The sequence below is a fragment of the Nyctereutes procyonoides genome, unplaced genomic scaffold, assembly GCF_905146905.1.
Source record: "Nyctereutes procyonoides isolate TBG_1078 unplaced genomic scaffold, NYPRO_anot_genome, whole genome shotgun sequence".
NCBI classification, from domain to species: Eukaryota; Metazoa; Chordata; class Mammalia; order Carnivora; family Canidae; genus Nyctereutes; species Nyctereutes procyonoides.
Genome location: NW_026575146.1, coordinates 36,539,018 through 36,556,137, shown reverse-complemented (window position 1 = coordinate 36,556,137; position 17,120 = coordinate 36,539,018). Strand labels below are relative to the sequence as shown.

General features: G+C 43.1%; 1 protein-coding gene across 4 annotated transcripts in view; it reads right to left on the bottom strand.

Moving 5' to 3' along the window:
- CDC14B (cell division cycle 14B) overlaps positions 1-15,780 on the bottom strand; it is a 98,698-nt gene extending 82,918 nt beyond the window's left edge. For all 4 annotated transcript variants that reach the window (XM_055309895.1, XM_055309894.1, XM_055309899.1 and 1 more), the window contains exon 1: positions 15,490-15,780. In XM_055309895.1, the coding sequence (XP_055165870.1) occupies positions 15,490-15,649 (160 nt within the window). In that variant the 5' untranslated portion in view covers positions 15,650-15,780. The remainder of the gene's footprint in view (positions 1-15,489) is intronic.
- Positions 15,781-17,120: the final 1,340 nt, after the last annotated feature.

The window sequence follows — 17,120 nt, the reverse complement described above, 5'->3', positions numbered from 1 at the left end:
CGGCCATTCATTCTGAAAAGAGAAGATAAGTAGGTGACAAAGAAAAGTGAGAGCTTACTCTGTGCCATTTATTCTTTTATTTTTTTAAGATTTTATTTATTTATTCATGAGAGACACAGAGAGAGAAGCAGAGACACAGGCAAAGGGAGAAGCATAAGCACATTCCCTGCAGGGAGCCCGATGTGGGACTCGATCCCAGGACCCCAGGATCACGACTTGAGCCAAAGGCAGATGCTCAACCACTAAGCCACCCCGGTATCCCTGTATCTTTATTTTTTTAAGGATTTTATTTTTAAGTAATCTCTATAGCCCATGTGGGGCTCAAACTCATGACCCTGCGATCGAGTCACATGTTCCACTGAGTCAGCCAGGTACCCCTCTTTTATAACTTTAAGTTCTGAATTATGTGCATGCACTATCTATTTAAAAAACAGATAAAAGAAAAGCTTTAAGAAAAACACAAGCAACTCTAAGTGAAGAGATATAGTGTTATTTAGTGGGTCATATTTCAAAAATATAGAAAGCCTACTAAAGCGGCTTGCATGGACCAATGATGAATGCATCATGAACCCAGAATCATAAAGCACCTCAATAGCATGGAACATGATTAAAGGGCAAGAAAGATGACGAGCACTACTTTCTCAAATAAGTTCTAGGAGATGCCAACTGATATTCAAGAAAACGAAGAAAAATTATTTCCACTGCTTCAAGGCTTTTATTACTGAATCTCGATCCCATTTGAAAACTTCAGCATTGTTAGCAATATGACTTATTTTTTCTCCTCCATTAAGAACAACAGACTGGGAGATCCCTGGTTGGCCAGGAGTTTAGCGCCTGCCTTTGGCCCAGGGCGCCGTCCTGAAGTCCCAGGATCGAAGTCCGCGTCAGGCTCCCGGCATGGAGCCTGCTTCTCCCTCTGCCTGTGTCTCTGTCTACCCCCCACCCCGTATGTCTATCATGAATAAATAAAATCTTAAAAAAAAAAAAAAAAACAACGGACTGAATTGTTGTTTCCAAAGAAAAATCAAAAGGTATTGAACAAGGCTTTAATAATATGGGAAAAGTGAGCGCCTGGATGGCTCAGTCTGTTAAGCAACTTGATTTCTGCTCAGGTCACGACCTCAGGGTCTGTAGACAGCATCACCTGGGTGGCATGGAGCCTGCTTAATATTCTCTCTGTCCCTGCTTGTGTGCCCCTCTCTCAATTTCTCTCTTTCTCTCAAGGAAAAAAAAGACCACAATAAACTTCCCATACATATATTACTTTAATTAATCAGTAAATAAATAAAAATGGGGAAAGAATCTCAAAAGGTAGGAAAAGAACACTTACACCATATATAGTAAACTGTGATTTCTCCAATTTATATCTGTGTAATATTTTGTACACATGATACACAAGTTACCAACTCTTGAACAATTAAATTAGTATATACTTATTCATCTTGAAATTCCCAAAAGAACCTAATACTTGTTATCTGGCCTTATTAGAAATAAATGACATAGGGGCACCTGCTGGCTCAGCTGGAAGAGCATGTGACTCTTGATCTTGGTTGGGGTCATGAGTTCAAGCCCCAAGTTAGGTGTAGACATTACTTAAATAAATGGAAACTTAAAAATAAATAAATAAATAAATGACATAAGGTAGTTGACTCCACATTTTTGCACAAACTTCATTTAGCTGGGGATGAGGAGTTTCTGGAAACGGAACTGCACAGAAACTGCAGAGTCTCCATGGAGATTCAGTCCTGGCATTCTACATTGGCAACGGCTCAGCTCTTCCAGCTACTTCACATTCACTGAAGTCAGAACTGTCTCTGGCCATAATTCTTCTAGGTGCTAATCACACAGTTGTTAGTCAAACATCCAAACTACAGTGTTTGTAAAGCCTTTCGTAAAAAAAAAAAAAAAAAAAAAAAAAAAAATCACAACTTCATCCTTAACTGCAGGCTGATCTTTACCTAGTTTCCTTAAACAATTCCTTCCAAAGGTCTCTAAGCTTACATTTTAAACATCCAGCTCTCCCACTGCTTCTAACAAACCCACCCTGTCCCATGCATATGGTTTCTCAACATTTGATATCAAAAATATCCCATATCCCACCAGGACACAACAGAGTGAAAATAATGTACTCAACTCAGGTAATAGGTGAGCACTAACTAGCCAAGAACTTAAAAAATAGCACGAGGAGCACACAGAAAAAAATTAACAACACCCTAACTGCCTCGGAGGCACACTGTAAGAGTTCTTACCAGCAGCACTTTCCAATTGCACCAACATCTCTTTGAGGGCTTTCTCTAGACAACAGGCCCTATTTTGGCCATCCTCACAGCGCTTCAAAACTATCACTCACTCAGCCCTAAGTTCCTGATCAAAAAATACCCCAAGCCCCCTCAACCCTCATTTGTTCAATACGTACTGCTGTCAGATTTCCCCTATGGGATCAAACTCCAGTTAGCACAGAAGTAACCTGCCTCATAATCAGCATCCTTTCTCACTCATAACCCTCTCACGTCCCCACTCCTCTTGGAGAGTTTTCTGGGATCCTATCCCAAAGAAAGGACTTCGTTGGAATCCTTGATTCAATCTGTGCTGGGGAAGCCAAAACAAGACAATGGCCACAGTTTTATATATGCCTATATATTCTTAGTAAAATTATTCTGAAAACAATCTAATTACAAAAAAGCAGCATTGCACAGGGTTATGTTAAATGAGGTGTGTAATAGGTACACAAAAAATTGACATTATTTAAAAATTGCTTTTGGGGCATAAAACAACAAAACTTAGTAATCCTATTCATAAATATAATAAGAATAACATTTGTTTTCTGACCATTTTAAAATAAAGCCCTTGGGATCCCTGGGTGGCTCAGCAGTTTGGTGCCTGCCTTCAGCCTGGGGCATGATCCTGGAGTCCCACATCGGTCTCCCTGCATGGAGCCTGCTTCTCCCTCTGCCTGTGTCTCTGCCTCTCTCTCTGTCTCTCAAAAATAAATAAAATCTTTAAAAGATAAAAATAAAAATAAATAAATAAAATAAAATAAAGCCCTTAATCCAAAGCTTGATTTGGGGAAAAAAATGCTTATTGCTTAGCCTTCAAAAAACCCCAACACTGTTATTTTGGAAATTCCTAAAAGTATCACATTACCAAAAGAAAAAAGACTCCTCCTCTTTTGGAGGAAATTCCCATTGCTGGTGGGAACGTAAATTGGTGTAGCTCCTGCAGAAAACAGTATGGACATTCCTCAAAAAATTAAAAATAGGGGATCCCTGGGTGGCTCAGCGGTTTGGCGCCTGCTTTTGGCCCACGGCATGATTCTGAAGTCCCGGGATCGGGTCCCACATCAGGCTCCCTGCATGGAGCCTGCTTCTCCCTCTGCCTGTGTCTCTGCCTCTCTTTCTGCATCTCTCATAAATAAATAAATAAAAACTTTTTTTAAAAAATAGAATATATGATCCAGCAATTCCAATACTGGATATGTACCCAAAGAAAATGAAAATACGAGTTTGAAAAGATATATGCACCTCTATGTTTATTGTAGCATTATTTACAATAGCAAAGATACGGAAGCAACCTGCACATCCATCATCCACAGACAAAGAAATAAGAAAGATGTGGTGTGGGTGTGTGTGTAAAAATATATGCATGTACATACAGTGGAATATTACACAGCCATAAAAAAGAGAGGGGATCCCTGGGTGGCTCAGCGGTTTAGTGCCTGCCTTCGGCCCAGGGCGTGATCCTGGAATCCCGGAATTGAGTCCCGCATCAGGCTCCCTGCATGGAGCCTGCTTCTCCCTCTGCCCCCCCCACCCCCGTCTCTCATGAATAAATAAAATCTTTAAAAAATAATAAAAAAAAAAAAGAAATGAGAGTGCCATTTGGTACAATGTTGATGGACCTAGAGGGCACTATGCTAGGTGAAACAAGTCAGACTGAGAAAGACGAATACTATATGATTTCACTCATAAGTGTAATCTGAAAAACAAAATGAATAAACAAACACAAAGCAGAATTAGACCTGTAAATACTGAGAACAACTGTGATGGTTGCCAGAAGGGAAATGGGGAGGGAGGGAGGTGGATGGGCAAAATGTGTGAAGGTGAGTGTGAGATACAGGTTCCAGAACAATAAACAAGTCACAGGGATGAGAGGTACGTCACAGGGAATACAATCAATGGTACTGTACAGCCTCATATGATGACAGATGGTGGCAACCCTTCTGGTGAGTATAGCACAAGGCAGAGAACTGTTGAATCACTGCATGTGTCTTGCACATCAAACAGATGTAACATTGTGGGTCAACTATACTTCAAGTAAAAAAGAAAGAAAAAATTAAAAAGAGAAAGAAAAACATTCCTTTGCCGTTGTACCTAGAAATGGTTGTCTTCTGAATCTATACATTTAACCCCTAAACATTGATTTGACCAAAATAATCTGAATAGGTTCTAATAGATAAAGGATGCTTTCTTCAAGGTTTATGTTCCTTTTCCTGGAGATTACATTAAAGTATTTTTTCATTTTGGAGCAGAGTTATTATTCAATTTAGGTTAACTACCATGTCTTGATTCTCGTTACTGGCAGAATGTAAGAGCGCTTGGGAGACAAGTCCAGGGGATACAAAAAGGATATACCCAAGATATCCAGGGGGTAGAGACTATCCCCAAACCCAGCAATCACCAACCCCTGACAACTGCCACCACAGTAGGGACAATGGTGCTGTCAGCAGGAAAGAAAAAGCAAACTGGTGTCACCGTGATCAAGAATGGTTCCTGCTGGTTCTAGAGGGGGAGAAGGGAATCTTTTAAAACAAACCTCAAGGCTCCTTTCACATTCATTCAGAGACATCCCTCTTGGAGCATCAGTAACATTCACTGATAAGCCCCTCTATGCAACAGATTTAAGAGATGTATTACGCTGTTCTACAGGCTCCTATCACTTCCCAGAGATCTGGGTCAAGTGTGAAATCTGTTACAGCTCTTGCAGCAGCCACTGCAAGGATGACACCATAAAATGCAGTAAATTTGTGCTTCAAGCTCTTTCAGTCACATTTTAAAATTAGAATATATAAATATATATTTAAAATTTAAAATTAGAATATATTAATAGTTAAATAGTTAAAATCCCAACCTCGCTGTATTTGCTAGCTAAATCCTAAGCTCTTATTTGACAGTTTATTGTCAAAAAGGAAATAAATGCATGTTAAGATGATTCAGTTTCATGTATAAAGTGCATCCAACAAGCTATCTAATGACAGTATTACAATAAAAAAATTCCAAGAGCAGACTGAGAACAGCTCCGAAAAATGTAAAACCGTAACATTAATTCTGTTATACATTCACGTCAAAGCAGTTCTTCCTCAGCACCTATAAAAGAATGTGAAAGTCAGAATGTTTTTCCAGTTCTTAGTTCAAGTCACACACACCAAATCTAGTTCTTAAAATACTTGGCAATTTTCGTCTTTAGTGCCTTCAATTCAAGAAACAATACTCAGCTTAAAAGGTGCTCTGTAATTACTTCTTACTAATAAATAATGCATTTTTAAAAATAAACAGGGTGGGATGTCTGGGTGGCTCAGCGGTTGAGAGTCTGCCTTCAGCTCAGGGCATGACCCTGAGGTCCTGGGATCAAGTCCTACATCGGGCTCCCCATGACGCACCTGTGTCTCCCTCTGCTTGTGTCTCTGCCTCTCTGTGTCTTTCATGAGTGAATAAGTAAAATCTTTTAAAAATTTTTTAAAAATAAATAATAAACAAACAGGGTATCTCATTTTAATTTCTATTGTCTGGGATGCTCCTGAGATTCAAATTAGAGACACAGAATTAACTAGAATGGAGACCTTTTACTTGAGCTGTGTCTTATTTTTATTTTTTTTTAAGATTTTATTTATTTATTCATGAGAAATACACAGAGAGAGGCAGAGACACAGGCAGAGAGAGAAGCAAGCTCCATGCAGGGAGCCTGACGTGGGACTCGATCCAGGGTCTCCAGGATCATGCCCTGGGCTGGAGGCAGCGCTAAACCGCTGAGCCACCCGGGCTGCCCTGAGCTGTGTTTTAATAGAAATAGGTATATTATTAACCATAGGCATTTATATATAGTATATATATAGTATTCATATATATAGTGCATTCATATATGGATATGATTCATTATATACCACAATTAAGCTTTTTCCCCTCTTCTCTTTTAAGGCTTAAAACACAAACCTACACCCACACCCCCCAGTCCCATGAGAAAGACACCTTAAGACAGATCATTTTCATCACACACTGGAAAAAATAATTCACTTTGTGTAGGAATTATGGAGTGACATTTCCATCAAAGAATTCTCTCAAACTGACATTGTGTAAATGAAGAGAGCAAAACTACATAATGACTGATTCCTTCATTACCTGTCTTCACTGAGATGCTGATTTAATAGTCTCATTCTTTCAGGGATATTGCTAAAAATCTTCATATCTCCTCCTCCCTTCCTCAATAATACCTGGCTCAATCCCTTGTTCAACGTAGTTGCTCAATAAATATTTGTTACATGGATACACTAATTAATTCCATAACACAATTCATACAACTACAAATGAGCATAAATGAGCAAAATGCAGAGAATGATTCAGCTGAGATGATCCTAAAATTAAGGGCTTTGCAGAATTCAGAATCTGTAATGATATTATAGCATTATGGATTGGGTATAAAAAGATCAATGTCATAAACTGCAGTGCCAAGAAAGTAATTTTACTTTCAAATTAGAACTTGAAGGAACAACAAATACCATCCACATTGGGAACAAGATGTTTTTCTTTTGTGAAAAGTACACTGCTGCCCAAATTTTAATAGTATAAAAGTGAACTACCTGAGAAATGAAGTAATGCATGATATTACACAACTAGAATGAATTTACCCAGCCTAGCTTCCGTAGCTTTCCAGACTCAAAGACAATGGGACCAAATCTTTGAACTGACTGGTGAATTCTAAGAGAACTGCTCCTCTAGAATGTAAGTGATACTAGGAATTAAAGGAGCTGAATAAAAGACCAAGAGGATAAAGGCAGAAATTTTTTAAATTAGAAATATTATACATATGGAGCCATTTGGATTTGTTCTTTTCATAACTGGCCTTATTTGAGGTACTTGAAAATGAAATGGAATCAGAATACTTTTAATTTTTAATAGAATATGAGAGAGCTTCACCAGTCCCAAAGTTTAAGTTGGCATTTCATGAGATTTGCCTCTTGCCAAAAATAATAAATAAGATATGTCTGTCCATTAAGCAAAGAAATGCCTAGAAAGAACTAAGTGCCCTCACAAAAGATAATTATAAAGTCAAGAATAGTTGTTTTGTTATAACAACTCATTCTAAGCATCCTTTCAGCAAGAATCTACAAAAGTGAGATTCAATTATAACAGAAAAAGTTTCGTATTACCAAAAATATCTGCTATCGAAAACACAACATTAATAATTAACCAATAAAGTATCACAGAAACTACTGTCAGCATTATCTATACACAGAAACCAACAAAACTGTTCATATAAAGACAAATTTCAACTTAAGTCATAAACATACAAAGGATACTCTACAGTTATAGAAAACTGAATCTGCTACCCAAGACTAAGTTTAAGACAAGCAAACAGGAAGGGACGGAACCAAGGATGACAACTAACATTAAATCTACAGTTTTAAAATCATCAGAAAGCACTGCAAAGTAGAGTCAATGGTCTGAATACCTTTGTTGGAGCAGTATCCATGAAAAGCTATAGAAAAAAGAGAAAGAGAGAGAAGGGCGTAAAACTTTCATATAAACTAGAGAATCCAGATGAGACGCACACATTCCAGTTAAATACCCTTGTATTTAGGAAATTAAAATTAATTTTATTTTAGAAAATGTTTTCTAAGGTAATCCCTAATACAGTGGTCAGCACTTCTAGAAAGGGACTAACCTCAGAAGCTAAAACCCAAATAACGTAAAGAAATGATACTTGAAGGTCAGTTGGCTCCTACCGACCCGCCTCTGCATCTGTCTCCATCTGTGCGCTTTGCCCAGCACCCCCGCACCCACTTACCTCACTCAGAAAGGTGCCTGTCCTAAGCGAGGGACAGCTCTGAAGTGTTTGAAATCAGTCTATCCAGGCTTTTCATCCAACTTACAGATAATTATGTAAAAGTAACTCTAATGTGAAGGACCTTAAAGGATTTACTAAGATTAAAAATAATATTCTGTGGCTAGTATGGGAAGGAAAATAAAATACTGGCTACTAGAATTTTGTTTTCAGTTTAATTACAGGAAAAGATTTAAAGATATAATTTCTTATCAAATCTAACTACCACCCTTGACAAATACATTGGGTCTCCATGCCCCCTGAAAGGCCCACTGAAGGGCAATTTTGTTTTATTCAAAATAACAACAGAAAAATGTCCTGTCTGCCTATAATATAGACACCGCTCTGTGAAATACTTTTAAAACGATGTTCTAGGGCACAGTCATGCTTTAAATTAACCATTCTGAAAAGTTTATATTCTCTCAGTAAAGAATTTAATGTATTTGTTTTATTTTCTATAACTCTCTACCTGAAGCTCTCCCATGAGGCCTCTTCATCTTTACAAAGACCCTCCCCCCAAAGGTTAGCTGCAATTTATAAGGCAATATACAATCTCTTCAGTGTAATAAAAATACATAACAGCCTCAAAAAGAAGAAATAGCTTTGCTTTATTCTTTCTCTTACAAGGAATCTTTAAAGAGAAATGGTAACATTTTTCCCAAGGCAGAAAAGATTGTCAAGGCAGTGCCAAATCTCTTCCACTGCTCTGACAAATACCAAGCCAGCCTCATCTGGAGCTCTTCTGCCCTGAAGATCACTCTTAGAAGCAGAGAAAGGAACACACTGCATTTTCACTGTGCTGATTCACTGGACCTTTGGAGTATTTACACGTATGGGGGAAATGTTTGCTTCTGAGCTTGAAGTCTTTCCAACCGTGATGACTGTCTCAGTCTGCCTTTGCAATCCAGGCCCAGTCCTGGCATACTTCTCATACTTAGAAACCGTTTATGGAGCCCTGGCTGTCAAGGAGGCACCAAGCCAGGCACTTCGCATGCATCTGCATCACTTCTTCCTCCCAACAACGCTGTGCACTTTTTACTTTCAAACAGAGGAGAGAATAGAGGCTCTGAAAGGTTATTAATAATCCAGCTGTGTTCAATCCGCTTAAGGGCAGACACTAGCTGTGTCTCTGCTGTCCTCATACCTAACCACTAGAACTAACTCTTTGAATACCCTCTGAACAAAGTTTTTCTTCCCCAAAGATTTCAACCATGATGTGGCTTCTCTGTATGCTAGTTATTCCTCAGACCCTCCAAGTTTCATTTTCTCAACACAAGACAAACTCTATGAGACCAGGGATTATCTCCAGCAGTGACCTATTTTTACCACCTAAGGAAGGAAAAAACAAAACAAAACAAAACAAACCTGACAGAGTAGTTATTCATTATACATGTGGTTGAATGAATGAAATATCCAGAAAACCTGGGCTGTATGATGACAGCCAATTTGGAAAACAGCATGAGCACAGGAGGACGTGAATTGTGTATATAGTTTGCTCATACTTCCAAATTCACTAGGTAATTATCTAAATTTAACTTTGCAGATACCACTTATGGAGCATCTAGTAGGACATCACCTACAAGCCTATGTAAGCACAAGACTAAATAGTACACGTCCAACAAATCATTTATCTATAACTCTGCTAAAATAGCTTTATCTGTTGGAAAAAAATAAAAGCCAGGTAATATGGTTTTCCCAAAAAGAAAGTGCATCAATTTGGCCAAAATTACTTCTCTCTAGCCTTAGCTTCTGAGGGAAAAGTGGTTGGTTGTGGCATTTCAAGATGATCTCTTGAAATTCTGTTTAGTAATGACACACTTGTCCTGTCAATTCATAGGTGCCCAGAGACCATCGCAGAAACTTCCAAGAGATGTCATTGATATGTATCCAATGCCATCCTTCCATTCTAAAAATCTACAATGTGGTTCAATTCATTCCCATTCAAGGCACAGAGAAATTATAGTTTGCACTGACTGGTAACTCCTAGCATTAGTACCATCTCTGTCATCCAGTTATTCCACTTTCCCTTCATCTCCATGCCCAACCACTCTGTCCAATGAAACAGTAACACCAACAATGTTAACTTTTTGTGTGTGGTGCCCCAGTGCCTAAGGAATTAGACCTAAAACAGGTAACTAACACGACACCATCGTAAGTAAAGACGTTGAAGAATGAAGCATATAAATCAAGAAAGTAAATTAGAAAGAGGTCATAAGCAAGAAGGAAAACGAACACTACATGCTTTGATGAGCTTCAATTATTTTTTTTGAGCTTCAGTTATTGAAACTCAATAATCTGCTACATGAAAGTCTTGAAGTAAAATGAATTTATTTCCTCCCTGAATCAGTGCCCAGGTAACCATATTCCTTTTTTAACAAAAAGAAAAAAAAAATGCTTCTATCACTGCAAACAATGAATATGCAAGACTATTTTACATACTAAGCATTCAATAAATACTTTTTGAATTAATGAATAAATTTTCCATGTCTAGTGCGAATTTTTTAAATCCTAAAAAGAAAAGGAGGCTGGAGGCAGTGCTATATCTGTTTAATTTGATGAGTATCTGATATACCATTAATTGGTGCTTTTAAATGACAATCCTGACCTCAACTAGAGATTCTCCAAAAAGATTATTTACCAATATAATATAGACAGCCTTAAACTATAATAGCAGACACTGAAAAAAAATTTTAAGACAAACCACCAAGAATCTTTTTTCCCCAAGAATCTTTTTTAACCAATAATTACCAATTATTTTTACTAGTCAGAAGTTTAAAAAATAAAAAAGTAAAATAAATTGAAGTTCTGTACCAGCTATTAAATCCTATAAATTATCAAGCATAGGGATAATACAGTAATTTCATACTCCTTAATTTTTTTTCCTTTATTAATAAAGAGGAAAGGAGAATGTGCACTATCATTTATGGCCCTCTTTAAGGGATAGGAATATAGTGATCACAAGAGTCGGACTTCTGACTGCAAGGAGGTTCACAGGAAAATCAAAAACCTGGGTCCAACATTTTTCCTTTGGTATTTCCCCCACCTGTAAATGATGATACTTAATTCCAAAGCCAATCAAAAACCCTCCTCTCTTCCTTTCTTCCCCAGCTTCTCTGACTGATAACAACTCATTCTGATTATGTCTTTACTCAGTATCTCTTTCACATTAATGTATACAGTTTATAGTTTTCATTATCTTTTTTTAACATGATGCACTGGAACTGCATGATGAATATAGCTTAGGTAAAAATTCATGTCATTGCACATGGCAAGAACTGAGTGAACAATCAGGGAGAGGGGATGGGGACCACATGGGAATAAGACATGGGTCAGCTCCTGGTAAATGCCCAGTGCAGCCAGGGGGCTGGCTAGACACTAAGAAAATAGTGGCCACATAACAAAGGACTACAGGGAACAAAAATAGGCATTCAGCATCTTACATTAAATATATACACAGGGGCGCCCCAGTGGTTCTGTGAGCCAGGAGCTAGACTCCATTGTGGCTCAGGTCACATCTTGGGGCCCTGGGATGGAGCCCCAGTGGGCTGCCTGCTCAGTGGGGAGTCAGCTTGAGATTCTCTCTCCCACTCCCTCTGTCCTTCCCCACCCCTCGAAGGTACCAGCACTCCCTTATTCTCTAAAATAAATAAATCTTTTTTTAAAATGTGAACCATGAAATACCCTGCAATCTATGGGAATAGAATTTGACTTAACAGATTAAAATAGGTTGCAATAAAAATAACAAGGGACTAAAAAAATAAAAATAAAAAGGGACTAAAAAAAAAATCCGTGTATTTCAGGGCAGAGTGGGCAGAAGTGATAATGTGCATTAATCTTTACAAACCAACGCCACTGGTAAGTCTGCAATCCTGTTAGCAAGTGAGGAAGTGGAATGAATTGCTGGGGGGAAATGCTGGTAGTACAGCAGCTTTGGAAAAAAGGCTGCAGGTTAAACACGGCCTTACCATGCAACTCTGCAATTCCCCTCCTAGGTGCATATATGCAGAACAGAAAACATCTCTACGTAAAAACCTGTACATGAATGCTCATAGCAGCATTACTCATAATCGCCAAAAAAGTCCACCAATGAATGGATAAACCTATATATATTTTGGCCAGGCCTCTTCACTTCTACTTTACAGATACAATCATACATGTAGGTAGGTAGATACACTGATGCAGTAGCTGCCATCTGCAGGGACTGAAAACCCCCACATAACCATTTATTTATTACCATTATATAAATCATAATTCAGCCACATAATGCAATACCATACAGCCATCAAAAGAGGACTCTTCGTGGGGCACCTGGTAGCTCAGTGGTTGGGCATCTGCCTTCGGCTCAGGGTGTGATCCTGGGGTCCTAGGAGCTAGTCCCCAATTGGGCTCTCTGTGTCTCTCATGAATAAATAAAATCTTTTTTTTTTTTTAAAGGACTCTTCTTGCTGATATGGCAAAATCTGTATAAACTTAAACATGCATAGAAAAAGGAAAGAAAATATTACTGGGGAGATTAACTACTTTGGTAATGCTCAACTTAAAAAACATTAAGAAAACAAACCGAGGAAAAAACAAGTTGGGGAGGATGGGACCAGGCTGTCACTTGTTGAGGTTCAAGCCCAGTAAAAAGTAATCTGCACTCTAAAACAGACTAATTCAGTACCATTTTTCTAGGAAACTAAGACTGCCACTAAGAGATACCTGGACAAATTCTAGGCAAAGTTGACTCCCTTAGATTCCCCACACACACACTGAGGCTGGACCTTTCCATAATCTGGGTTTTTTTTTTTTTTTCATAATCTGGGTTTGTAATCTAAATAACAGAATTTTGATTTTATTTTCTAAGTTCATTTTTAATTAATTAACTAATTTAAAGATTTTATTTATTCATGAGAACCACAGAGAGAGGCAGAGATACAGGCAGAGGGAGAAGAAGATGGGGGACTCGATCCCAGGACCCCGGAATCACAACCTGAGCTAAAGGCAGATGCCCAACCATTGAGCCACCCAGGCGCCCCCCAGAATTCTGATTTTATATAATGCACCAGTTCTTTCCTCAATATTCGGCTTAGCAATATTTTCTGAAGTTAAATCATTGTGTTCAGGAAAGCCAGCCATAAAGGAGGAAGATCTAGCCCAATGACTTTACTGTCAAAAACTTTCTTTTTGATGGAGACAATCTAAATGTTCATCAATAGGAAGCTGTCTAAAGAAATTATAAAACATATATGTATTTAGGGGCACCTGGCTGGCTCAGCAGAGAGTACGTCAGACTCTTGATCTTGGGGGTGTGAATTCCAGCCCCACATTGAATGTAGAGATTACTTAAAAAAAATAAAATCTTAAAAAAATATATATTTAAATACACATGTACTTTATGGTTTTATTTTCTAAAACTGTATCTAATTTGGCCTATGCAGTAATTAAAGTCAAATAAAGCAGGTTCACATGTACTAATCCTTCTGCTAAGAGAGAACACTGTGAAGAAAAAACAATGCACAAAACAACATGTATGCTACCATGCTTGAGTAAGACAGATAATGCATAGGTGTATGCACACACAGTCTCCTTCTGGAAGGGTTCACTGGAAACTAGGAACTTCAGTTGTGGGATCCCTGGGTGGTGCAGCGGTTTAGCGCCCGCCTTTGGCCCAGGGCGCGATCCTGGAGACCCGGGATCGAATCCCACGTCGGGCTCCCGGTGCATGGAGCCTGCTTCTCCCTCTGCCTATGTCTCTGTCTCTCTCTCTCTCTGTGTGTGACTATCATAAATAAATAAAAATTAAGAAGAAAAAAAAAAAAAGGAACTTCAGTTGCCTCTGGGGAAGGACACTCGGTAGTGCCACCAACTTTTCACTATAAACTCCTGTGGACCTTCGGAACGAAGAGTGCCCTACTTGCCCTAAAAATTAAATGCTATGTAGCAAAGTTCCTTTGAAGAGATATGAATAACAAAGACGTAAGCAATGTGTGGGGTCGTCCCCCACTCCGAGCCCTCCCTGGCCAGGCTGTCTCCTGGGCCAGGCGGGTGGGACCCGCTCTCAGCTTCGGCCAAGCGGGTCACCGGCACCAGTGCCACGCGCTGCGGTGGGGCCGCGCACGTGCCAGCGGGGACCTGCCCCTCAGGTGACCCCTCCCTCCCTGAACGGTTCCCAGGGGCCATCCACCCCGCGCCCAGAAACCTTCCCCTCCACTCGCAGCTTCGTTAAAGTCGACCTTAACTTTCCAACTGTCCATCAACCTGGGAAACAATTTCTATTAAACGTGCGTTTGCCTGAACACTTTCTAAATTCATATTCTGACCACTCCAGCTCTCCCGGCTTATCAAAGGCGACGGGTGGGAAACAGTTTATGAAAGTCCCACACGCCAAAGCGTACGCCGTTCCGCGCCACAGAAAACACTGCACATTCCCTCAAAATCGTAGCCAGCTCTGCTGTTTACAAAGCGTTTCCACGTACATCATGACATTTGATACCTTCACACACTTTAGTGTCAATCCTGGCAAACCCAACAGCTGCCACACTGGATTTACTGGTCTTCAAGAACTGTAGCAGCAGCACTGAGAATCGGACAGCTATCAAAGGGCTGCTCTTCTACCAGCTCAGGCTGGCTGCGACTTCTCCAAAGGGACCCCGCCAGGCACTGGGCACGCACCGCGGCTCAGGAGCCGTCAGCGTCACACCCGCCAGGTGGGAGCCCGGGAGGGGCGCTGGCCCCGGGAGAGGAGCTGGCCTGGTCGGGGCGACGATCTGGCCCCGGAGGGGGGGGCAGGCCCCGGGGGCAGCTAGCCTGGAGGGGGAGGAGCGGGCCCCGGGTCGCGGAGGGCGGGGAGGTGGCCCCGGGGGCCCGCTGTGCCGCGCGCTGGGGGGCGGTGCGGCCCGGAGCGGGGACGCGGGAACGCCGCCGAGGCTGGGCTCCGAGTCCTCCCGCGCGGCCGCGGCTGGGCGGACGCCGGGTGAAGCCGGCCGCTGCTCCGGTGCCTGCGCATTCCGCGGGCTCGGGAACCCTCTGGGGTGATTCAGGGGTTCCGACTCCTCCGAGGGCCCACTGAGCCTGCAGCCCCGGGGGGCGCGACTCACCCCGACTTAGGAAGAGCCCGAGGCGCCGAGCTGACGCCAGCAATTTAGAAAGGTGACCCTCGGTTCCTTTTGCTGGGGTGGAAGCGTGCAAAACGGATAAAGTTACAGCTTGCGGCACACCCGGAGGGAGAGTCGGGGGAGGCACCCGGGGAGCCCGGCCGCGGAAGGGGCGTGGCGGGTGGGGCTCCGAGGGGGGCGGGGGTGGAGGCGCGCGGGTCGGCCCCGAGGGGCGCCTGCACTGCGGAGGAGGGGCTCGGGCCCCGCGCGGGGAGCCGCGTGTCTGGGCGCCCCGGCCCGCGCCCGCTCGCCGGCTCACCGGTGATGTCCAGGTACAGGTCATCCTGCAGGTCCAGGCGGTGCCGTTCCTGCGACGTGGAGCTGCGACTCTTCTTCACTCCGGGCGAGGACGCCGAGCAGCGCCGCGAGCAGGGGGGCGCGGCGGCCCAGTTCGGCCGCCGCTCGCTCTTCCGCTTCATGGAGGCGGCCGCGGCCCTTCAGGGGGCCACGACCATGGCCCAGCGCGCCCGCTCGCCCGCCGGGGCCCCCGCCAGTCCCCCGCGTGGGTGCCCGGGGACGGCGGGCGGCGGTGCAGCCGGAGGAGGGGCCGGGCCCAGCGCGCCTGCCCCGCGCCCTCCCGCCGCCGCCAGCGCCCCCAGCCCGGCCCCAGGTGTCTGCAGCCCGCCGGCGCGGCCGAGGCGACGCTGCTGCCTGCGGCGGGAGGGCTGCCCGGGGTCACCGCGCGCGCCCACTGCGGCCGCGGACGCTGCTGCCGAGGCGCCGCAGCACAGCGGGCCGCGGCTCCCGGGGACCCCAGGAGGGCTGCTCCGTGCAGCTTCATTCACAAAAAAGGGCCCACAACCCTCCTCGGGGCCCTCAGACCTGGGCTTTTCATTGGCCGGTGCGACGTGACGCCACGCCGACGGGGCCTTTCTACAGGCAGGTGCCCGGTGACGCCATAAAGAAAAGTCTGAGCGGTTCCACCAATCAGATATAAACGGGTGCTCGGCCCCCTCCCCCATCCGCCTGCCCCCAACTTTTGTCTGCCGGGTGCTCCTGCAGCGCCGAGACCCCGGGTCGCGCTGCCTTCGGGGCGTCAGCGGAGCTCCCTCCAGCCCACCTGGGACTGACCTCCAGGGCTTCGGCGTGTACGTTTGTAAGAATATTTCTGGGCTTTCCTTGTAATCGCGCCCAGTGAAAGGGTTCGTGCCACGGCTGCTGGCTTGGGAAAGAGTAGTGACCGATTAAACTGTTCGCTGCTCCGTAGACTTCAGGTGAAGGTGATTTCACGACTGACCCCCACCCCTTCCCGACCTGGGTGTGCCCGGCACTCACGGGGACGAAACGGGGACTAAGAGGTCGGTCAGCCCGCCGTGCAAACACGATCCACCGTCCTTCCCCTTGGAAGCCAGGGCCCGCATTTCACTCCGTAATTGTGTACACCAGTTGCCGAATTTTTCTTAAAAGTGTCGACAGATCCAATTATTTAAGTATGGAAGCAAGTAGCGAATTTAATCCTTGAACTTTAGTCTTGCAATCTGGCTTCCTATCTTATTTCTTCTGGGTATCTCTGGAACATACCCAAACTGTCATTTTGTTTTTTGTTTTTTTAAAGCAGAGGCCTTTTTTTTTTATTTTTATTTATTTATGATAGTCACACAGAGGGGGGGTGGGCAGAGACACAGGCAGAGGGAGAAGCAGGCTCCATGCCCCGGGAGCCCGACGTGGGATTCGATCCCGGGTCTCCAGGATCGCGCCCTGGGCCAAAGGCAGGCGCCAAACCGCTGCGCCACCTAGGGATCCCCAAACTGTCATTTTGGAGACACTTTAAACAAATGTTCATGGTGGCACCTAAGAAGGTGAATAGATTGGAGTGTAATCTTTAGGCCTCAGAGCCCCGAATTTGACATCTTGCAGTGTATTCCTAATTTTTCACCAGCATTTTAACGT